Source organism: Pipistrellus hanaki (assembly GCF_964339955.1).
Source record: "Pipistrellus hanaki genome assembly, chromosome: 2".
NCBI classification, from domain to species: domain Eukaryota; kingdom Metazoa; phylum Chordata; class Mammalia; order Chiroptera; family Vespertilionidae; genus Pipistrellus; species Pipistrellus hanaki.
The window spans coordinates 126,833,668-126,858,769 of NC_140504.1; the positions used below are offsets into that span (position 1 = coordinate 126,833,668).

Consider the following 25,102-nt stretch of genomic DNA (forward strand, 5'->3'; position numbering starts at 1 on the left):
AAAGCATTCAGTATCAGGCTAAGGGGTATGATTTTATAATAAGGAACAAGACTTTATTTTTTTCAAAGAAGGTTATAAAAAGATGGTATGTTGGTAAACTGTATTTGTGTATTGTGAAGACTTTTTTTTGGAAGCATACTTTACTTTTAATTCTTCAAAACATGAATCAGAATGCCATAGGCTGGCCAAGGTATGTTAGTGTACCTTGCAAGCCATAGCAAGGAAAGTGAGCATACAATGAGAGAACTTCCCCTTACATCCACTGAATCATCAAGTTTAGCTACTTACTCTTTCGAAGTTGCACTTTTATTCCAATTTCCTTTAAGTCTATTCTCATCTTAGTCAACTTTGCTCTTTCATTTGGTACCACTGTGTACCAGCCCTTGTGCTAATTGTGTGTATAACATATAGTCAGACTGGCCCTCATGTGGGAAGCAGACCCTCTGATGGAGGAGGCAGTGGGTGCTGTGGGAGCATATGAGAACCCACCTAAATTCGACTTGAGGAAGTCAGGGAAAATCTCCCTGAGAGGCTGAGACCAAAAGATAAATAGAGAATGCTGGATGGTGGCGTTGGTGGGCTATGTATGGGAAGAGGGCAACGGGGAGGAAGGGTAGCCACATGTGAGGCCCATAACCAAGGCCCACTGAGGACATCCCTGGAACATATTGGTGGAAGCAATGGGTGTGCTTGGGCATGAGGCTGGAGAGGCAGGCAGAGACTAGATGGAGGATCTTGTATGCCATGTTAAAAAGCATTACGGAGCCACTGCGAGGCTTTATTTGGGAGTGGGGTAGGAGCATGGCTTTGGCCTAGGGTGGAGAATGGTATGAAAATGGGAAAAACTGGAGTAGGATGAAGAAAGGGGGCTGATGAGAGCTCTAAGAATAGTGCCCTCATCAACATATACTACATTTGTTATGGTAGACTGCAATTTTGAGATCTGGAATATTTAAATTATTTTCATGTCTCCGATTTCTCATTCCTTTCCATTTAGATACTAATGTCAGATTTCTTAAAATATTTTTGTCAGAATGCCACTACTATTATTAAAGATTCATGTGTTCCTGTATGAATCATATTTCTTAGTGCTGACATTCAAGTTCTTCTATGAATTGTCTGTCACACAATGTCTAACCAGGTCATCTTTTGTTGCTTCTTATATGAGGCATCTCAGATCTCCATTTCTTCTTCCTAGAAAGCTCCTGTTTTCTTTCCTTTTTACTCCACCTACTCAATTTTTCTAACAATGTCTCATTGCCTGGTCAAGGGAAGCCACCATTCATTATTCATCAAGAACTTATTTTGACAGGCAGAATACTAATTGGGAGGGGGTTATTGGTGAACAAGTCAAACACCGTTCTTACCCTGGTGGCATTGGCTATCCTAGTGTAAAGGTATCTCTTCTCTGAAAGTGTTAACATTTAAAATCTAATTAAATAGATTTTATACAAATATCTGTATTGCCTTATATTCTACTTGTTTTGACATCAAGTCATTTTATTTTCTCACGTAGACTAGAAGTCCACTGAGGGAAAAGCCCAGGAAAACAGTTAGGCACCACTAATCATTGCTGTCATAAATAATAGCAACAAGCATTTATTCACCTTATTTAGTGGGAGGTGTTATTTTAAGTGTTTTAACTCATTTCATCCATATAATGACCCAAATCAGTCTTTAAAGGATATCCTTATTTTTAAAAAAATATATATATTTTATTGATTTTGTACAGAGAGGAAGGGAGAGAGATAGAGAGTTAGAAACATCGATAGAGAGAGTCATCAACCAGCTGCCTCTTGCACACCCTCTACTGGGGATATGCCTGCAACCAAGGTACATGCCCTTGACCAGAATCGAACCCGGGACCTTTCAGACCCCAAGCCGACGCTCTATCCATTGAGCCAAACCGGTTTCGGCGGATATCCTTATTTTAAAGATAATTTAGTGGAAATAGGTAGTTACTGTTTTACTAATGTCACAATTTCTGGGCTTGTGTGTTCATGTTTTGAGGCCCACTCAGCCATCCCAAGCAAATCATTTGCCTATTTGCCAGTTTCCAGAAGTACTTGGGACAGTCAGGGACAGCCGTGCCACAACCAGAAGCTATTCTAATTAACGTCAGCTACTTCTATAAAGTTTGTAGTAATTTAAGGGTGTGATGCAGAGGGTTTTAGTTCCTCTGTTAATCTCGGTACAAAAAAAAAATGAAGACAATAGGCAAATGAAGGTTCCCAGCAGAAGCATCGGGAAGAAAGACTACATGGCTCAATCCTCTCTTCCCTTTAACTACCAACCTAGACCGATAGATTAGCTCACTGCGAAGTATTTTGTGACCAATATCATGTTCACTGGTGGGAGTAGAGAATTCAATTAGAAATATAGGAAAACCCCTTGTTTTCCTTTCTCCTATCCCTTTTTTTTCTTGCTGTCTTCCTTTTAAAGGCTATTATTACCATATATAATGGTAATACATGCCAGTTTTAAAACAAAATAAAACAAATAAAAAATCTCCAAAGTATTGATGATATAAACACTTCATCTGTACCCCCTTCCAGACTCTTCCTCCATGTATAAATAAACATACAAAGATCTGGATGGATATGTATTCATACACAACGCTTAATAGAGAAATGCGATCTTTATGTATAGAGACCATTTTTTAACTTGGGTTTTACAAACTTAACTTAGTGTATTGTGGACATGTTTCTATGTAAGTGTATACAGAACTACTTGCCCTACCTTCCCTTTTCAGTGTTGTCTAGTATTCTCTGCTGCGGCTGTATCAACATTTATGTAACTAGACCCCTCCTAATAAAATGGACTTCAAGGTTGTTTCCAGTTTTTGCTATTATAGATGAAAATGTTTATTTATACTTATGTAAATGTGAAAGTATATCTCTTCAGGATAAATTTCTAGAAGTGGAATTGTTTAATCAAAAGATAGGTGCATTTTAAATCAATATGTGTTGTCAGTTTGCCTTCCCACACTGCTGTGGCAGTTTAGCATTCTCACCGACAGTGTAGGAAAGTCCCCTTCTTTGACACTCTGGGAAATTGCAAATTTTTCACCTTCTCTAATCTGATATGTGAATAGAACGTATCTCATTGCTTAGTCCAGACTTCCTCTTTTAAGGAGGAAGCAAATTGTAGCAAAATAAACTCATCTCATGAACCTATATCTAGCTCAGTATGTACTCTGTGCAGTGCCAGCATAGTTTCAGCTGGTTTTACAGCTTGGTGTTCACAGTACTGTCAAGTTAGAAAAATGGGCCCCCTCTAGGAAAGTATATCACACATAGGAGAGTGAATGAATGAAAAAATAATGCTCATAATGGTGGTCCTAAGGCTGTGTGCCATGTGTTGTCATAAAGTTTATGTTCAATGACAAACAGGGAAAGGAACTTAAAAAAATTTAGGTAAGTGGCAGCCAAAATGGTTGTGAACTAACTAGAAAATTCAATTAACTCCAAAACCCCGTTTTTTAAAATATTAAGTTAATCAAGGATTGGTTATGTTGTGGAACTCAGATAAGCACAGCACCTCTAGGAATCAGGCTGGACAGAATCAGTGCCTCATTTCTGTGAAAATAAATAGATCTGTGTTAACTAAAAGTCTCAATGGTTGGACACTTCTGTAACGTGATTGTGAGTTACTGTTAGACACATGAATGCAGGGTTTCTATTGAATTTCTTTGATCCTTAGTTTGTTCATCTACTGTAAAAAAAAATTGAAGGATAAGTAAGGCATTTGAGTACCTACTATGTAATGTGTATTATGAAAAAGTACTACTTTTTTTTTCTTTTGCTCTTACCCTCCAGTTTACAGACAAAAAAAGCCAATGCAGAATTAAGTTACTTGCCAAGATTTATACTCTTAATTCCTGGATTATAGGTTGTTTGGATGAAGTAAGAACAACCCCCATAAAAATACATATGTACTGCATGAAAAATAGTGTGTATTCCCTATATTTCATTTGTTAACATGAACAACGGATGAACCTCATATTAGGTTCTTATAATTCTATCTGTAGTTTCTAAAGCTTGAAAATATCCTATATACTAGTAATACAAATTGACAACTGTTCATTTAAAAAATATATTTATTTTTATTTATTTTGAGAGAGAGAGAGAAAGAGAGAGAGAGAGATTATTGATGTGAGAGAGAAACATCAATTGAGCCTGTAACCTGGGCATGGGCCCTGATCAGGAATTGAACCAGTGACCTTTCACTGCTTTGAATGCTGCTCAACCAACTGAGCCAAACTGGCCAGGGTTGACAACTGTTTTTTTTTAATTGCATAAACAATTAGTCAATGCAAAGAAGATGTAAGGAACAGCTGATTAAAAAATCTCAGGGTTTTTCCAGAGACCAGAGAGTATGTTACCTGAATACTGGTAATTATAGTGCCAAGAAGGGACTGAGCAGTGTGCTTTGAACTTTCAACTGTGTGACTCCTGGCAGGTTACTTATAAAACCAAGGGCTGAGAGATTAAGAGGTCAGCTGTCCATACCGGGAAACTCCCAGTGTACTTACATATATTCAGATGTTGAAACTGAAGTCAAGGTTCAAGCCAAGACCTTCTGGTCTAAAGACTGGTATTCTCCCACCCCCGACATGCATCATGGGTGTGGAAGTTACTGGTGTTCACAAGAGGGCCTCACTCTGAAAGTTGTTCTCAAGGAGTCTTGTGTGCTGAGGGTAATTACTGAAAGGCTGACTCTAAAGCACATAGATTGTTACTGCCACTGGGGAAGAGTGTTTTATAGCTGTAGTAACCGCTTTTCCTAGGCAGAGTGTTAAACACAGACTGCTTTATTTTGGAATGGTGTCTAGTCTTTGAAGAACTTTATGGTTTATGGTGTTGATAGCCTTCAGAAGGAAAAAAAAAAAGGTAGCATTTTTCAAGTTGAAAGATTCCAGTATTTTGTCATGCTTTTGTTCTGATAACATGGAAATCATTCTGAAGTAGTGAGAAAACAAGCAAAGGTTGTGTCTCAATGAGACCTTGGTTTAAAACTCAACTCCTATGTTTGCTAGTTGTGGGGATTTAGGATAAATTACTGTACTGCTTAATATGAAATGAGGATAATACCTGCCTCAGAATTGCTATGAGGATTAAATGAGACAATTTTAAGACACACACGATAGCTATCATTGGAGCTTGACAAATATTCTCTCCCTGTCATCTCCTCCTTTCCCTTGCCTCTAATATAATGGCTCTCAAAGTGTGATCCTCAAACCAGCTCTCCCTAGACCTGAGTCAGAAACTGTTTCAGTTAACCTTTCAGGAGATGCACTGGTTTAAGGTATTTGCAGAGAACTGTATTGGTGACGCACATGCCAATTATTCACTACCATGTGCTTTGAAATACATATGCCCCTTCTGTCTCTTCAGTGACCAATGGCACACGTCTATAGCAGTTGGTCATATGGCTTTGACTTAAGATCTTTGCCTTGATAGTCTAATTTTTGAGAGTATGGTGCTAACTCTAAACATTTGGAAAGTGTAAGTTCAAGGTCAGTAGTTAGGTTAGATTTGAACAAGGAAACTAAGAGCAGTCTGGAAACTTGCTTTCTTAGAAAATTTCAAAAACATTTACATTTTTTCAGTATAAAGTATTGTGGGGAAATTATGAGGTGAGAAATTGTGTTCCATCTAAATTATAATTAGGAAGATATCTGACTTTGCTATGGGATAATCAAATAAAATAATTTCAAATTAATTTGGAATAGAATAAGATTGCTCATATTCAGTGTACTCATTGTTCATTATTATTTAATCCCTTCTACTTTTTCAGAGTTCACATTTCTTTTAAAAATATTTTTTTTACTGATTTCAGAGAGGAAAGGAGAGGGAGAGAGAGATAGAAACATCAATGATGAGAGAGAATCATTGATCAGCTGACTCCTACGTTCCTCTGGGTATTGAGCCCACAATCCAGGCATATGCCTTAACTGGGAATCAAACTATGACCTCTTGGTTCATAGACTGATGCTCAATCACTGGCCACACTGGCTGGGCTCACATTTCTTAAATGTAATTAGCTCTCTTATATAAATATAGCCAAGGAGGAAGTTTCTTTAAGGATTACATCTATTCTAAATTGATTTTAACCACCATCCATGAAGACAATATCCTCCTGAGGAAACAAACAGTATCACTATTGACAGTTGTTATTGATGTGAGCTATTTTTCATGCTGGCTTTATAGGTTATATTCTCTAGGAAACAAACAATTAATGATGAGTTAGCTTTATACTCTTATTTATACAGTGTAATATTCTTTACAGTTTCAAAAATTTAGATAATTATCTATCAATATTATTACCATTAATTTTAATTAATAAGATTTTATCTCAATATAGTTTATTTAAACTCTAGTTTATATAGTAATACAGATATTGGGGTTTTATATAAAATAGAATACAGATAATTCCTGCTTTAAGAAACATTAAAATCTGAGATTTGGTGAATGGTGTAATTTTTTCTTTTTAGCTTTAAAAAATTGTACAACCGTTTGTTATGACATTTTTTTCAAAATATAACAAAGGTGAAAATTTTAACAATGACTATATTTTTACTTCCTCTTAGATTCTAACATTAATTTTTACTCCCCTTATCACACATCTGCCCATCCATTTATCCTTTTATTCCTTAAATGGTATAGTTTTAACACTCTATGATTTCTCTAGTAAAATGTTAAGTACTGCATTCTCCAGTGTGTTTTCTCAGATTGGTCGAATGGTCATATTTTATGCAGATAATTTGTATAATCCTACATCATGGCTGAAGGAGTTTCTTGGCCCTTTATTAATTTAGTGTTTGTGGTTTGTTCCTTTCTTATTGCTGAAACCTTATGTGTGTTCTAAGAATCAAAAAAGCTGCCTGAAAGTTCAAATAAGGACTTCTTAGGTACACAGGAGGAGGAGGAGGAAGAAAGTGACAGATGAGCTCAGTAGGATTTGCCGACATTTAATCTGGTGTGTGCTTACTGTCGCTGCCTATCCTGGGCCTGTTGGATGGGGCCTGGGGGCTAACTGAAGGCTGGCAGTTCTGAGGTCTAATGTTTCTTTGGAGGAAATGGGAGGATGTAAACTTGGCAAGCCTTCTTGTTTTATTTTTTTTCTTCTGGAACCATCAGTTGTTTTTCTGGATAATATACTGTGTCATAAGATAGCATCTGGCACAGATGGATCTCTTTGGAATTGTATAAGAATTAAGAATTGCAGAGTCCATGAAAGGCAGCAGAGGTGGGACAAAAGGGAAAGCCTCTGAAAGGTCAGTTGAGGAGTGATTGAATTCAATAACTCTTGTGTTGGAAGCAGATCTTTCCAATGCTAATGCCTGCTCCCTGCTATGATTGAAGTGTCCTTCCAGTTTAGCTGACTTAATTGGCTTCATTGTGAGGGCTGGACAAGGCTGCAGCATTTCCAGAGGGTTTCTCTTCACAACTATTTCTGTCACTGAATTTCTTAATTTAGATGTTTCATGATCACTTGAGATAAAGATAGAAGTGTTTGGTAACTCTTGCTTGGTGGGAACGGGAGTACTTTTGAGTGAGACCCAGATTTAATTTCCCATATTGACTGACTAATCTCAAATTTACAAGGTGGATCTACTACCCTAATCCAGAAAAAAGTAACAGCCCTATTTTGTTCTTATGGACATCATACCTCTTAATATTATAAAATGACATAAGGGCAGTTATGATTGACATATTTCCCATGATTAGACTTGAGTGAACTAATGGTATTGAACTAATGATTCTCAGACTTGATTGCACTTTGAAATCATTTTGAGAGTTTAAAAATACTGATGCTAGTTTAACGAGGTTTCAGAATACAAAATCAATATACAAAAATCAATTAAATTCCTGTATACTAGCAAAGAGTAACATGGTAATACCATTAAGACAATTCCATTTATAGTAATATAAAAAAGAATAAAATATTTATGAATAAATTTAACAAAAGAAGTGAGAAGCTTACACTGTGAGAACTGTAACACATTGTTGAAAAGAAATTCAAGAGGACTAACTAGAAAGATACCCCATATTTATGGATTTTAAGATTTAATATTGTCTAAATGGCAATATTTCCCAAATGGATGTACAGATTTAACACAATTTCTATAAAAATTTCAGCTATCATTTTTGTAGGAATTGACAAACTGATCCTAAAAGTCATATAGAAATTGGAGGGACCTAGAAAAGCCAAAGCAATCTTGAAAAAGAACAAAGTTGGAGAACTTGCTTTCTGATTTCAAACTTACCATAGCACTATAATAATAAAACCTCTGTGATGCTATCATAAGGATAGACAGGTAGATCAGTAAAGTAGAATTGAGAGTCCAAAAATAAATTCCCATGTTTATTGTCACTTAATTTTTGTCAAGGATGCTAAGACAATTCAAAGGAGAAAAATATTTTTTCAATAAATGGTTCTGGGACAAATGGATATCCATTTGCAAAAGAATAAAGCTGGACTGATTACTCATACCATGGAACATTAACTCAAAATGGATTATAGACCTACTTGTGATAGCTAAAACTATAAAATTCTTAGAAGAAAATATAAGAAATAGAAAAAAAAAACCTTCATGTCCTTGGCTTACTCAAAGCATGAACAAAAATAACAAAAATAAATTGGATATCATCAAAATTAAAAACCTTTATACTTCAGTGGACACCATTAAGAAAGTGAAAAGATAATCCACAAAATGAGAGAATATTTGTGCATTATTATCTCATAAGGGACATATCTAGAATATATAAAGAGCTCTTATAAGTCCGAGCTTTTACAATAATAAAAACATAACCCAATTAAAAATGGGCATAGGATCTGAATATACATTTCTCCAAAGAAGATATATATATATATATATATATATATATATATATATATATATATTACCCATAAATAAACGAAAAGATGCTCAAGATCCTTAATCATCAGGAAAATGCAAAGCAAAACCCTAGAAAGATACCAATAGGATTGGCTAAAATAAAAAAGACAGACAATAATATGTTCTGGTGAAGATTTGAATAAATTGAAACCTTCATACACTGCTGGTGGGAATGTAAAATGCTGCAGCTGTTTCGGAAAATAGACTAGCAGTTTTTCAAAAGAAATAGTTATATACCACATCAACTCCAAGTATAAGTATATACCTAAGAGAAATGGAAAACATATCTACATGAAATATAATAACAAAGATGGAAATAACTCAAATGTTCATTAACTGATGAATGGATAAATAAAATAAAGTATAAATAAATATATTATTCAACAATAAACAGAAATACTTATACATGCTGTGATATGAATAAACCTTGAAAACATTATACTTAATGAAAGAAGCCAGTCACAAAGGACCACACAGTGTATAATTCGATTATATGAAATGTCCAGAATAGGCAAATTCATAGAGACACTAAGTAGACTGGTGGTTGCCTAGACCTTGGGGAGGAGGGAAGATTTGAAGGGGAAATAGGGAGTAACTATTATTGAGCATGGGGGTTCTTTGGGGATTATGAAATGTTCTAAAATTGATGTGTGTGATAGTAGCATAGCTCAGTAAATATACTAAAAATAATTGACTTGTCTACTTTAAATGGGTGAATTATATGGTATGTGAATTATAGCTCAATAAAACTGTTATACACACACACACACACACACACACACACACACACGCACGCACATATATAAAATACTGATGCCTGGCCTTTTCATTCTCACCCCAGGATATTTTTTTTTTCCATTGGAGGGGGAGGAAGAGGAGGAAGGGAGAGAAAGAGAGAGAAACATTGATGTGAGAGAATATATCAATTGGTTGCCTCCTGCACGCACCCCGAGTGGGGCTGAGGAATGAATCTGCAACTGAGGTACATGCCCTTGACCCGGACTTGAACCCGAGACTCCTTTGGTGTGCAGGCCTATGCTCCAAAGACTGAGCTACAGAGGCCAGGGCAGAAATTCTGAATTAATTGATCTGTGGTGTCGCCTAGGCATTGGGCTTTGGGAAAACTCCCCAGTGTACAGAGTCTTTGTTCTCGACTTTGCTACTGAAAAGTATGGTCAGTGTTCCAGCAGCATGAACAAGAACTGGGAGCTTACGAGGAAGTTAAGATCTCCGCCCGCCCCCCCCCCCCCCCCAATCTACTGAATTAGAATCTGCATTTTTAACAGGATCCTAAAGTGAGTTGAATGGACTTTAAATTTTAAAAATTGTAGGTAAGGTAGTGGAACAGTAAGGCAAATGAAGTTATCTTTGAAATTCACTACTCTCTCGTTGAAATACCCCTCTTCCTTTTGCTCAGGGCCTCCCCTTAAGGCTTCTCTTTTGGGTTTCTGTACTCTTTTCCAATGCATGTGTCTGTGGAGGGGAGCTTTCCCTCATACCACCAAGCAATTCTCAGACACCAGCAGTGTTAACATGAAATGGCAAGCTCTCGGAATCTCCTTGTGGGTTCTTGTCCTATGAGGTTTGAAGAATAAAATTCCTTGGACTATAAGATTTTTAGGCAGAAGTATAAAAATGTATTGTAAGCATATACAAACGCTCCCAAATCTGTAAAAACATGCTCTCTCTCCCCCTAATGGGAAAACAACAACAACAACAATAGCACGTGTCCTATCTCTTGAGTATCTTGGTCCATCTCACTTTCTAATTGGACCCTTGCTTAATTTATGTCCCCCATGCTCTCCTAATTGGCTACTTTGCTGCTGGGTATCAGTTTCAAAGTTCAAAGCTCAGCTGGTACTTCCTCTTTTTCCTCCCCTTATCTTGTAACATTCCTCCATCCTGAGTGAATGGAAGATAAGCCATCTGGCTTGGATCCTCCCATCACCTACTCATTCCTCTCTCAGGGGTCCCACACCTCCATCCTCTTTGCTTTCTAATTGCCTGTCCTGTCTCTAAAATTCCTTTCAGTAGTATGTCCAAGAATTCAACTCAATTTTGACATCATCTGTCTGGAGATAGCATTATACTCCACAGGTTAAGGGTTCAGTCCTTCAAGACTCTGCTCCCTCCCGGCTTCCAAAACCAGTCACAAGCCCAGGTTGTTGCATGAGCTTCTGATCCATGGACTATAAATTAGAGGCTCCGATGACCCCCTCCTTGGTTTCAATTAATTTGCTAGAGCAGTTCACAAAACTCAGAGGAACATTTCACAATCTAGATTATTGGTTTATTATAAAAGTATATATGCCGAAACCGGTTTGGCTTAATGGATAGAGCGTCGGCTTGGGGACTGAAAGGTCCCGGGTTCGATTCCTGTCAAGGGCATGTACCTTGATTGCGGGCATATCCCCAGTAGGGGGTGTGCAAGAGGCAGCTGATCGATGACTTTCTCTCATCGATGTTTCTAACTCTCTATCTCTCTCCTTTCCTCTCTGTACAAAATCAATAAAATATATTAAAAAAATAAAAGTATATAACTTAGGAATATCCAAATGGAAGAGATACATAGAGCAAGGTATGAAGAAGGGTAAGGAGCTTCTAGTCCCTCTCCAGATGAGCCACTCTCCTGAAATTTCCATGTATTCACCAACTAGGAAGCTCCCTGAGCCCCATCCCTTTGGGTTTATATGGAGGTTTTATTACATAGACACGAATGATTAGATCAGTGTCTAATGGTGATCAGATCAACCTCCAGCCCTTCTCCTCTCCCAGGCATTCCAAGGATGAGACTGAAAATTCTAGCCCTCTAATGACAAAGTTGGTTCCCCTGGCAACCAGCCTTTATTTTGGTGACCTGGGGCATGTCAAAAGTAACTTCATTAACATAACAAAAGACACTCTATATCTTTCACCACTTAGGAAATTCCAAGGGTTTTAGAAGCTTATGCTAAAAATGGGGACTGAGACCAAATATGTATTTCCAATTATAACTCACAATATCACAGTTGCCCTTCCCAGTTGTGCCCCATAGTTTCCAGTGTTTCTTCTCATAAAAACATCTGTCTGGCATTTATTTATTTATTTTTAAACACTGCCCTCTGCCAGAGGAACTGGCCTATCTAACCTGTATTAAAATCCTCGTGCTATAATTACATGTGAATGGAGACAGGAGCATTCCAGTGACAAGGTCTTAATTAAAGAAATCTAAAGGTTGAAATTTCTGGTAATGTTGACAGGTGGAATGACTGAACAGTGAAATTTTGGGGAGCACGTAATTATATGCACCTAGGTTTTTAATCCTTAATTATAATAAGTACTACAAAGGAGAAATACAGAATGCTTACAATTATGGAAGGGTTTTAAGCAGGGGAGAGTAGGGATCAGACTTAGATTTTTAAAAATTTCTTTTTGCCTGCAGTGGGCAGAATTAATTAGAAATAGGTAAAAACACATAGAGGAAGACCAGTGATGAGCCAAGGCAGAAGCCCAGGTAAGCCTAGAGTCATGGCGAAGAGATGGAGATGAACAGTCTTGATCACTAGGAAAGGGATTGATAGGACTTGGGGATTTATTAATTCATTCAGTAATGTTGCCCCTAGAAATGGGATTCGTCCAGAGTCACGAGAGAAGCATTTCCAGGGGCCCACACATGGAGGATAAGATGTAGTGGTAAGATTTATATTTAATTCCCCCAGGTTCCCTGTGCCTCGTCACAGCCAGGTGGCTCAGCTCTGACCCACTGTGGAAGAAGCCCAGCCTTGCCTTCACCAAGCCCAGAAGAAGAACCAGTTGTTAGGTCTGATTGAATAGTTGAAATGATACCCCTCTCCTGGGAACTGGCCACTTCAAAACAGATGCTCTCTTTCACTTAGACGACATTCCATTTGCTAAGGCCGTTATCTCTCCCCTTTGGACTTTCCCAGAATATACAGACCTGCCCAGAGAATTCTCTGCCCAGAAAAAGCCGGCCCGGAGTCCTGTAAAATCTCAGACTCCCTGTGCCTGGGTGTTGGTGCCAAAGCTTAGTCCAGTTCAGTCTCTGTTCCCATCTGGCTAGCTTAGTCTCTGATCCTGGCTGCACTCCGCCTGGTGCTGTGCTTCTGTGCCGAGGCTCATGCTAGGGCCTGTGCTTGGAGCCAGCGTGGCTGCAGCTAACAAACAGGCAAACCCATGCTACCCAGCAAGAGGCCTTTGTTAGGCTTTGATTATATTACTCGGAGCTTTTAAACTGACCAGTCTCATTCCCAGTCCTTCCCAGGTTTGTACTGGGCCCACCCCCAGTACAATTTGGTCTTTTTCCCAGGCTAAATACCCTCCCCTTTATTGTTTTGCCTGTCCCTCTATAATTGTGGATATTGGTGGGTTGTCCCTTGGGGAGCCAGCTTAGGGGATTAAGTCTCCTAGGCAGTCCCCTCAGGAACTGTATAGCTTCTTAGTGAGTCAGGCTTAATGTCTGATTTACCTCCCTAGTTTATTAGGCTTAATATTTGATTTCACTTTCTCCCTTTATTAATACTAACTAGATACCTATCCTATATAATAAAACCCTGGTGCAACAACCAGCAAAACAACTAGTCACTATGATGCCCACTGACCAACAGGGGGCAGATGCTCAACTCAGGAGCTGCCCTCTGGTGGTCAGTGTGTTCACACAGGGGGAGTGCTGCTCAGCCAGAAACCAGGCTCATGGCTGGCGAGTGCAGTGTGGTGGCAGGAGCCTCTCCTGCCTCCGCTGCAGGCAGATGGTAAGGAGCGAGGGGTCCTGGATTGCAAGAACCCTGGACTGCAAGAGGGATGTCCGACTGCTGGCTTAGGCCTAATCCCTGGGGGAATCAGGCCTAAACTGGCAGGTGGATATTCTCCGAGGGGTCTCAGACTGTGAGAGGGCACAGGCCAGGCTGAAGGACACCCCCCCCCCAAAAAAAAAAAAGTGCACGAATTTTGTGCACCAGGCCTTTAGTCGATATAATAAAAGCCTAAGCAACCATTATAGCAGTATGACCAGAATGACCGGTTGCTATGATGTGCACTGACCACCAGGGGGCAGACACTCAATGCAGGAACTGGCCCCTACTGATCAGTATGATCCCACAGGGGAAGCACTGCTCAGCCAGAAGCCGGACTCATGGCTGGTGAGTGCAGCTGCTATGGTGGGACCCTCTCCTGACTCTGGCAGCGGGCACAGTGGGCCAGGATGAGCGTGAGTGGCACAGTGCCTAGCCCTGATTTGAGCTCCTCTAAGGCCGCCTGCTGCTTAACACACTGCTACATCTCCCAAGGGGTCCTGGACTGTGAGAGTGTGCAGGCCAGGCTGAGGGGACCCTTCTCTGCCTCCCTGTGCATGAATTTCATGCACTGGGCCTCTAGTACTAACAATCATACATTTTGTAGAACTTTCTACATGGTTTTCTGGGATCCTGGACTGTGAGAGGGCACAGGCAAGGTCCCTGCGCTTATAGCTGAACCTTATTGGGGCAACAGGAAATATATAAGTAATATTAGATAGTGGTAAGTGCTATGAAGAAAAATACAACCAGGTAAGGAGGCCTGATAAGGGAGGGAAGGCTGGCCTCGTTAGCCAGGGAAGGCCTATCTAAGGAGGTCATTGAATAGAGCCCTGAATAAAGTGGAATTGAGTCATCTAGGGAATGAACATTCCAGGGAAGGGAAATGGCACAAGAAAGGCCTTGCGACAGGAGCAAGCAAGTTTGACATATTGAAGAAATAGTAAGAAGGCTCATATTCCCAGAGTAAGAGAGAATGTGGTAGAAATGAACTCACAGCAGTAGCTGATAGAAAATTTAGGACCTTATGAGCTATGATAAGGAGTCTGAGAAGCAATCTAAATGAGATGCACATTTGCCCTACCTGGTTTGGCTCAGTGGATAGAGCATCAGCCTGTGGACTGAAGGGCCCCAGTTTCGATTCTGGCCAAGGGCACATGCCCAGGTTGTGGCCTCAATCCCCTATAAGGGGCATGCAGGAGGCAGCCAATCAATGATTCCCTCTCATCATTGATGTTTCTCTCTCTCCCTCTCTTTTTCTCTGAAATCAATAAAAATACATTACAAAAAAAAAGCTTTTAAAAAATAAATGAGATGCACATTTATTGGAGGTTTTGAGCAGAAGAATAAGATATAATTTACACATATATTTAATATGTTTTTATTGATTTCAGAGAGAGGAAGGGAGAGGGAGAAAGAGATAGAAACGTCGATGAGAGAGTAACATTAATTTGCAGTTTCCTGCACGCCCTCCCCTCCCCCGAGGATTGAGCTTGCAACCCAGGCATGTGCCTTGTTGGGGAGTCAAACCATGACCTCCTCATCCACAGGATGATGCTCAGCCAACTGAGCCACACTGACTGTACGTGCTTTATATTTTTAAAAGATGTATATAAAGAGCACCCTGGCTGTTGTGTGGAATAGAAGCCAGGAGACCAGTGAGGAAGCTATTGTAGGGGTCCTTGAAATAGGTGGTGATGATTTGAATTGCAGTGGGAGTGGTGAGGAATAGTTAGATTGGGGCATATTTTGGTTGTGGAGCTTTGGTTGAGGAAAAGAAGAATTAAAGATGTTAATTCAGTTAAGTATTTTTTTTTTTTTTTTTTTGTGTGTGTGTGTGTGTGTATGTTTGTGTTTGTGTTTGTGTGTGTTTTCTTTTGCTAAGCAACTAGGTAATTGGTTCAATTTGTGCTTCCCATTGGCCAAGTCTCCCTGGAATTGGGGAAGTATAGTGTCTGGATTACAGAGCAGAGCAGGGAAGTGGTTATGTTTAGTTAATGAGGTGACCAAAAAATGCAGAGGGAGAAGAGAGTTTAGATACCATCCTGCCATTTTGGCATTGAAAAAGTGAGTAGAGTAAAATGAAAAAGGTTGAGAAGGAATGGCAGAGAGGAAGCATAGAATGAAAATCAGAGAAGTGTGGGATTCTGAAGGGGAGGGAAGAGACAATTTCAAGAAAGTGGAGCCAAAACCAGTTTGGCTCAGTGGTAGAGCATCGGTCTGCGGACTGAAAGGTCCCAGGTTCGATTCCGGTCAAGGGCATGTAAGTTGGTTGTGGGCATATCCCCGGTAGGGGGTGTGCAAGAGGCAGCTGATCGATGTTTCTCTCTCATCGACGTTTCTTGCTCTCTATCTCTCTACCTTCCTCTCTGTAAAAAATCAATAAAAATACATTTAAAAAAAAAAAGAAAAAAAAGAAAGACAGAAAATGGAGTAAGTATGTCTTATGGCTGAGTGGTCAGGAAGGAAGAACATATGTATTGGATTCAGTGGCATGGAGGTCACTGGCAGCTTTGGACAGCCACATCAGTTAAGTTGTGATAGCATTGTTGAATGAGTGAGGGAAGTGAGGGTAGACAACTGTTTTAAATATTTGACTGTGAAGAGGAGAGGAATGAAAAGTCAGTATCTATTCAGGAAAAGGAATAAGGGAGGGCTGTTTTGTTATTTTTCTTAGATTAGAATAGTTTTGGACATGTTTAACTGCTGAAGAAGGACCGATAGAGATGGGGAATTTCAATACATAGGAAAGAAAATGGATAATCAATAGGGTAAATATTCTGGAAGCCAGGAGGGAATGAGAACTAGATAATAGTGGAGTTGGCTCTCAAAGGCAGAGTTGGCTTCTGTTGTCAAGAGGAAAGGGAGGAAGGATGTAGGTGGATTGGGTTTATATGTCTCAGAGATTGGAGCTGAAGATTTCCACAAAGCTGGTAGGTGGTAGAGTCAGCTTTCCAACTCCCACAGACGTCTGAGTGTCTGCCGTGTGCCAGATTCTGTGATAGATGTTTCTAGAGAATATAAAGAGGAATAAGATATGATCCAGACCCCGAATCCTTGGGCTATTGGGGAGACAGCCTAGTTCACAGTACCCTGCAGGGCAGGGTGATAAGCGCTGCACTGTTGACATGTATGACATCATTCAATTGTTAACATCTGGTGTTACTACCTAAGTTGGGGACAGAAATATTGGGAAGTAGGGAGGAAGAGCCAGTACTTCTGGAGAAGAGGGAGAGGGGTGTGTGTGTGTGTACAGTTTATAAAATTCTCATTGGATAGTCTGATATTCTTATAAGTCCCTAAGGGAAAATATCATATAACAAGCTGTATTGCCACTGAGAATCATAGTGTTCTCCTCCTTTCGATGGATTTACAGGGGCCTTCCTTTTGAAGGGAAAAATAATTGACACTCCAGTACTGAGCTACTATAAGTGACTTTTATTATGGTCTTACTTAAATTTATACAAACATAATACAAGCACATTTATATTTTAAGTGAGAACATCAGAATAAATATATAAGCTGCATATTAACTAAAATTATAGACCAACAAAATTTAAGTTAACATTAATGTGATAGATGATGTTTACTAGTAGTTTCCACTAAATCACTTTTTACAGTTAAGCTCTGTGTTTGGTGTGTTCCAAAGAACAAGAGGTAATTCAATGATCTGGCCACTCTTCTATGTTAGAATCACTAAGAATCTTGATGTGTACAGCTTTCACTGGGTCCAGATACTTCCATAGCTTTTTCATCTGCCCGTGACAATGAGAGCATTCTTATCTGACAAAGCAGTGAGGACTTGAAGAAGTATGAGCATTGAAATGGAATAGAAATGGCGTTTTTCTTGGGATGGCTCAAAGCATGCTTTTATTAATATTGTTAAACAAACATAAAATGAATAAAGACCTTGTGATGGAGAGCTCATGGGCTCCCAAGAATACACCTTCACACGCAGTTTGAAAGTACCGTGCTAGCTGGGTGACAGAGTGCTGTGAGAGCCGATGGGCTGGGCGTTCCTCCAGAATGAGGAACGAGACAGGAAGGTTTTCTCAATACGAGATGCTTAAGGTTGAAGATTGTAAAATTATGGTCTCTTTTTAACTGTACTTATGGCTTGTTGTTTGATTTGGGGCTTCTCTTTAATCATCCGGTGCCAGGTTTTCCTGTCAGTCCTCTGATGTCCGGTGTGGTTGGCAAAGGAGTAGGAAGGTGATGCCGTCACTAGTAATATATTTGTGAAGAGCCCAGGTTTCTGCAAGTGGTTTTATAATAACATTTTTTTAGGACAATACTATACCAGGAAACAAGTTGTCTAGCTATAGATTATTGATTTCTTTGAAAATTTTCAAACTTTTATACATTTCAAACCAGGTTGCTTTGCTAAAAGGCTTTTGAATTGTGAGAGATACACCATCTTGAGCTTATTAATAATTTAACTCAACAGCATCCAACAAAGCCTTTATTTTTGGATCATGTGTAGAGATAATAGTCTTAACTGGAATAAACAGAATATTGGCCTAAATATAAGATGTTATTTAGAACACTCTTGAGACATTATGATGTAACTGTGTACTGAAACAGAGAAATGTTAGTATGCGTTTTGTTAAATATTTATTTTAGTGTGTAGCATTGTTCCAGGAATGATAAAAAGTGAACTTTTATAGCCAAGGTACTTTCCCCCTCATCATCTTCCTTCCCATCTATGGCTGAGAGAGGCATGAGGAACCCAAGGTCAGTAGTGCATCAATTCAGCTTCAGTACAGGTTGTCTGCCAGTCCTTTTTGGACCTCAGACCTCAGCATCTGCATCTAGAAGGATCCAAGATCAATTTAAACTTTCAGCCAATAGTATACATTACCTCCTTCCTTCCACCAATACATATTCTCCTTTCACCTCCCCACCCCACCATCATGAAACTAACTTCTGGAGGTTGCATCATTTGGGGACTTCTATTTATTTCTGCACTAGATGCCTGGTGCACAAAATTTGTGCCCTGCAAGGGGAGAGGGTGTCCCTCAGCCCAGCCTGCATCCTCTCCAATATGGGACCCTCAAAATTATAGACCAACAAAATTTAAATTAAAAAGAGGCCCTCCCCTATCAGCCATCTTGTGACAATGTGGGGGTGGCCATCTTGTGACAACATGGGGGTGGTCCTCTTGTGATGTGAGGGTATGAGGGTCAATTTGCACATCACCTCTTTATTATATAGGATGCTTACCTGTAATTCAGAAACATCTGTTCTATTCTCCAATTATACTTAACTAGAGACCCAGTGCGTGAAATTTGTGCGCTGGTAGGGTTCCTAGCGGCTGCTGGCTGGGGCCTCCCTTCCTTCCCCTAGCTGGCCCACTCTCTGATCGAACTCTTGGAAGAACTCTGGTCAAGGGGACAATTTGCATACTACCCTTTTATTATGTAGGATGTTTGCATACCTCTTTTTACTTTTCATGGTGTTTTCATGTATTTACCTTCATGAAGGACTCTCTATTTCTGTAAGAGTAGTCCTGGCAAGTGGTATTGTTCCATTTTATAATTGAAAATGTTATAGTTAGAGATGTTAATGACTTGCTCAAGATGTTGAAGAAAAATTTAGAGTTTGTACTTCAATCTTAATTGTTAGAATCCAGTTCTCTACACTATTAATTGTAATGCTTTTTTTTTTTTCTTAGAGAAAATTTTAAAGAAAGGTATAAAATCTAGTGCCAGAGAATGAGCAACTTTAGAGTAAATGTATATGTATCTATGTATATTACTTCGGTGGATCTCTTTGTCTAAATGTTGTAACCCTTTTTCCCTTGTCCAGCTAATAGATGAGTACACCTATGAAGAAAGCTCTTTGGGCTCTAACTGGTGTGGCTCAGTTGATGGAGCATTGTCTTATGTACTGGAAAGTTGCTGGTTTGATTCCCAGTCAGGACACATACCTAGGTTGTAGGTTCAATCTTCCTTCGGGGTGCGTTTGGAAGGCAGTTAATTGAGATTTCTCTCTCACATCGATGTTTTTCTCTGTCTCCCTCTCCCTTTTTCTCTCTCTCAAATCAACAACAACAACAACAACAACAACAACAAATATATATATATATATATATATATATATATATATATATATAATTTTTTTTTTTTTAAGAATGCTTTTTGGTATTCTTAAAATTTTTGGCTAGGAGAAACCTCTTTTTGGGAAGGTCCCACTGTATATAATTCATAGGCTCTTAGGGCTGGAAGAGATAATACAAGTCATCTGGCTCACCAGGTGTTTGATGTTAAATTCTTGGTTAGATCTCCTTTGAATCCTTGAGTGTTGTGAAATGATTTTGAGGAATAATCTTTATTATACATGCCACCTCATGGTCTAAATAATGTTATGTTCTATCAAACTAATTAAGTGAAATGTTGACAATCTAAAAGACGAATTTTTTTCTTTCTTTCTTTGGTTATCAGGATATTTGAGATGTTCTATTTGAAACACTTCTTGTAGAATTTGTTAGCTGTTATGAAAATTACATATTTAGACATTTGTTTAATGCTATTGTTTATTGGAATATAATTTTTTTTCAATGTGACTAAATGATGATTGTTCTTCTTTTTCTCTTTCTGTGTTCCTCTGTGTTTATTTACACGCTAGATGCCAGTTTCTTCTGGAATTGTTTGGTTTGTGTAACATGCACAGGGGTTCATGGGTATGTTTTCAGTTTTTGTGTTCTTTAGCCTTAGGTTTTGAGGAAGAGAGGGAGAGTTTAAGATTAAATTTTTAGTGCAAGCTAATAGAAGATCATCATGAACCTAAGGTACTTGAAAATTTAATAAGAAGCAATAACTAGAGTTGGTTGTTTTCCCTCTTTGCCTTAGAATAGAAATGCAGGCCCCTAGTGATGGAGTGTCAAGTGCCTGCACTAGAGCATTACTTAGCAACCAGCACTTAACAAATCTCTTTCTCGAACCACTGTTTCTTAGCATTTAACAACAGGGTAAATGGAATTCATATAATTACACCGTCATTGATTGTATACAGCTCTAACCTCTCTACTAAAATCATGGGTCATGTAATATTGTGGCCAGGAGAGTACTTGTGGGAACCTTAAAAATTCATTGGTTTTATATATTGTGGTTACAGTGCACCTAAGAACATTATACTAGTAAATAGAACATTCATTGTAAACTCTTGGGAAAGCTTAGATTCAACTTCACAAATTTGTAATATAAGTGGAGATGAATTTGAAAATATTTTTGTGATTCTCCAGCTTTCCTTGTATGAAGTTAGCATAATTTTCTCATGTGTTCTTAGATATTTAGGTTATTTTCCAGTGAGTTTAAAAAAAATATATTTTATTGATTTTTTACAGAGAGGAAGGGAGAGAGAGAGCTAGAAACGTCGATGAGAGAGAAACATCGACCAGCTGCCTCTTGCACACCCCCTACCAGGGATGTGTCCGCAACCAATGTACATGCCCTTGACTGGAATCAAACCTGGGACCTTTCAGTCCACAGACCGACGCTGTACCACTGAACCAAACCAGCTTCGGCTCCAGTGAGGTGTTTTATTTTATTTTATTTTTTTTCTGTGATGAGAGAAGGAAATTATTAATTACTAAAAGAGATGCAAATCTGGTTTAAATGGTTTCCCCTAGTCATTGATTCATTAGTACATTGTAACAGTAATTTCAGTCAGATAAATACATGATTATTTTTCTGAAATGTAATCATGATGTGAGTTTCAATTTCAGATTGAGAAAATGAATAAAGATGGTCAATGAAAGGATTAGGTTTCATAATTATGTCATCAGTATTCTAACCATAAAAGTTATTTAGTAGTTAAGCTTTTATAAAAGGTTGGTGCAACAACAATATTTTTAATGTAACAGGTTGATGATACATAAATATGTAATTTTGAAAGATTCAAGTTCAGTTTTAAATAACTAGAGGCCCAGTGTATGGATTTGTGCACCAGTAGGGTCCCTCAACCTGGCCTGCGGGGATCAGTGCACCTCCACACTTCCACAGCATGGCCTTCCCCGCCAGCTCGTGAACTCCACCCTACTGTCTGCATCGATCCCACACAGCACGAAGTAGTGCATGAAGTGTCATGCAGCTGGCTGGGGAGGAGCCTGAGTCCAGGCTGGGTGCTGCTCTGATTCTGCTCATCCAGGCCCTGCTGTGCCTGCTGCTGCTCTGGTGCACAAGGGGAGAATCTGCAGGAGAGGCTTGCACCACTGCAGCTGTGCTCACCAGCCATGAGCCCAGTGTCTGTTGGCTGAGTGGCGCTCCCACTGTGGGAGTGCACTGACCACCAGGAGCAGCAGCTCCTGCATCAAGTATCTGCCCGCTGGTGGCCAGTGCACGTCATAGCTACCAGCAGGTCAACTGGTCGACCGGTCGTCTGGTCGTCTGGTTGCTTGGTCATTTGGACACTTAGGCTTTTATAAATATAGATGATCACTTTGTAAGAGTCTTAATTCATTGAATAGCTTATGTATTTTGTGTGTGTCTTTTCCCATCATGCTTATATTAAAGAGCTGACCAATTATGAGCAAATTACTAGAAACTGAGAAGCCAACTTACAGATTTACTAAGAGCATTATCTTCTGAAACTATGGCCTTCAATTTCCTGTGGGCATGTAGGGTGGGTTGAGAGGGAGCAGGGAGGAGTTATTGAGATTTCCACAATGCTATATCAGTCCCTCTTCTACTTTCTTAGTCTGACTCACATCTCCATCCACTGCCCAAGATCCAGGTGTAACAGGCAATGAGTAGATCAAGTTGTCCTTGATATTCTTTTTCTTCCCTTCTCTTCTCTCCCTCCCCTCCCCTCTCCTCTCCTCTGGGTTTCTGTTTTCCTATTAAATTCTTCCTTAACCAGGTTATACTCAAACCTCCTCACCATAGTATTCACCATGGCCCATAGTTGGCTCCCATATTATCTTTTACATGATCTTTTCCAGGTGTATTTGCTGTTAAGGGTGTTCTGAATAAATCATTGTCTTAATTTCATTTTGTTTCTGTTTGGCTAGCTCAGCACAAGGGTCACAGTTCTATTTCTGGGAAAACTTTGAGGGAGAGGACCACTAGGTAAAAATTAAACTGGGAAGTCAAATAAGTTAAAAAAGGAAGAAAGAAATAAAGGAAGAAAGAAATGAAAAAAGGAAGGAAGGAAGGAAGAAAAAGAAAGAAAGAAAGAAAGAAAGAAAGAAAGAAAGAAAGAAAGAAAGAAAGAAAGAAAGAAAATTCTTTTGCCTATCTATGGTGGGTAAAATGCAAACCTACAGGAATTTGCTGCCTTGAATAAACTCAATTTTCTTAGGATGAAGTCATAGCAGATTGCCTGTCTCTGCATTCTTTCCAAAGTGATGGCTGTTAGCATTCACACTGTGATAACTTATGTTTTCTGAGTACAAGAGCCCCAGGACTGCCAAGTAAGGAAGAAGAGAGGCAGTGGTGGTTTTGTAACCTTTGTGCTACTGTAATGTGGCAGGTAATTGTCCGTCTTTTTTTTCTTCTTAACTTCCAGTGCCTGAAACAGTACATGCAGCTGGCAATCCGAGACGGATGTGGGTCTCCCATCACTTGCCCTGACATGGTGTGCCTAAACCACGGGATCCTGCAGGAAGCTGAGGTATGGATGAGTGCCATGATCTTCCCCTCTTTCCTCTTGACTTTATTTCCTAGGATCTTGACTCTATGTACTTCCCTAACAGAGAGTCTAGAAACAAATGACAGGGTGAACTTTTTAAAGAAGTACTTTATTGCTACACACCTTTGGATTCTTTGTATAAACCGTTACAGCTGCTGTTTACCTCAATTCTATTTGTAAATGCTCTCTGAGAGTATAAGAAGCTCTATAACAGGTAGGCAAAGGTGTAGAAGTCAAATTTACCAAATGTGAGGTTCGGAGGCTGAATAGTGAGTGGTCTTGTGATCTTTCATTCTTTGAAGATAAACAGGCAGCAGGTTAGCCACAGTTACAGACAATAAACTAGAAGGTAGCCTGAGTTGAACCATTTTTAAAGAACAGAGAAAGGCTTTTCATTTAATCTTTATCAGGTATCAGACTTTCTTCCTTTTTTCTGTGAGTTCCCCACCATTTTCTTAAGACTGTAATAGATCCCTTTCCTTTGTTTCTTCAGTCCCTGATAAATAACTTGCCCTTAAATCTGCCTTTAATCTCCAGAGCCTGTTCACTGTGAGAAGATAATCAACTCTTATCCATTTGTAGGGAGTTGGTAAGCGTCTCAAAGAGATCCCAAGAAACCGATGAAATAAGTTATTCATTCAGCAAACGCGGCACACCTGCTATTCATTAGGGACTCTTCTGGTGCTTTCATAGCCAGTATACTATCTAATCTTTTCAACAAACTGATAAAACTTAGGCCCAGAGGGTTTAAGTAATTTGCCCAAATGTGCATACATATCTAAAAAAGTAGAAGAGCTAGAAATCTAATGCAGTTCTGATCACCACAATTATAGGGCTCTAAGAGTAGAGCTAGGTAGATAATAGAATCCTATCTAATAAAGAAGGAATATGCTAATTGAACATCACTCCCTCACAAAGATGGCGGCATTCAGTCCCCTCAGCCCTGCTGGGGCTGCAGGCATTCAGCACTGCCAGGCCTGCTTCCAGGCGGGTCTTGCCACTCCTCGTGACAGCCTCCAGAGTTCCCTAGTCCCCTCAGAACTACAGCCACCCAGAGCTAGTGCAAGGTGCAGGCAAGTCTTGGATGGCAGCTTCCCAGCCACCCAAGGCTTAGGTAACCAGGGCCAGCAGAGGATTACACTGCCAGCAGTGGCAGCAGCAGAAGTGTGATGGGGGCATTGCCTTCCCCTGATTGTCAGGTTGCTTCCTGCCCTTGAGGACTCCCAGACTGTGAGAGGGGGCAGGCCAGGCTGAGGGATCCCCCTTCCAGTGCATGGATTTTTATGCATCAGGCCTCTAGTATATGATAAAGGACTTGCTCATTGGAAGCTGAATATTGCATGCATGTGTGTAGCTATATATGTATATATGAGTGGATGTGTGAGTGTGTATATATACACGTTTTATTTACAAATACATATACTTTTACATATAATTTTTTGCTTTGTAAGAATAGCAGTCAGAAAGATGCTGTAGACCACTTCTAATCAGTTTACCTCTGGAGGTCCTGTTCAATGTGAGAATCTTTTCAACAAACTGATAAAACTGATTCCATGTTCAGCTTATGAAATATCAGCAAAGTGGTACAAGCAAGCTTGAAGTATTTTTTTTTTTAGGGAAGAATAAAAAGAATACATAATGGTTTAGAAGTGATTTAAGAAAATCATGAAATAATCATTTTTTAAAATAAAAATGTAATATTGAATATGTAAACCTCTAGTGAGAAATATTGCTTACTTTTGTGTGAATAAAGGGCAGAACAAAGTTAAAGTGGAGAAAG

The 25,102-nt window shown here is 39.3% G+C and overlaps 1 protein-coding gene and 1 long non-coding RNA gene across 7 annotated transcripts in view; one reads left to right on the forward strand and one right to left on the reverse strand.

Moving 5' to 3' along the window:
- The window catches only part of LOC311616863, a 569,237-nt gene that overhangs the window by 155,451 nt on the left and 388,684 nt on the right, over positions 1–25,102 (reverse strand). The window lies entirely within an intron of this gene.
- RNF144B (ring finger protein 144B) overlaps positions 1–25,102 on the forward strand; it is a 167,995-nt gene that overhangs the window by 112,833 nt on the left and 30,060 nt on the right. For all 6 annotated transcript variants that reach the window (XM_084872787.1, XM_084872785.1, XM_084872786.1 and 3 more), the window contains one exon: positions 23,200–23,304. In XM_084872787.1, the coding sequence (XP_084728913.1) occupies positions 23,200–23,304 (105 nt within the window). The remainder of the gene's footprint in view (positions 1–23,199; positions 23,305–25,102) is intronic.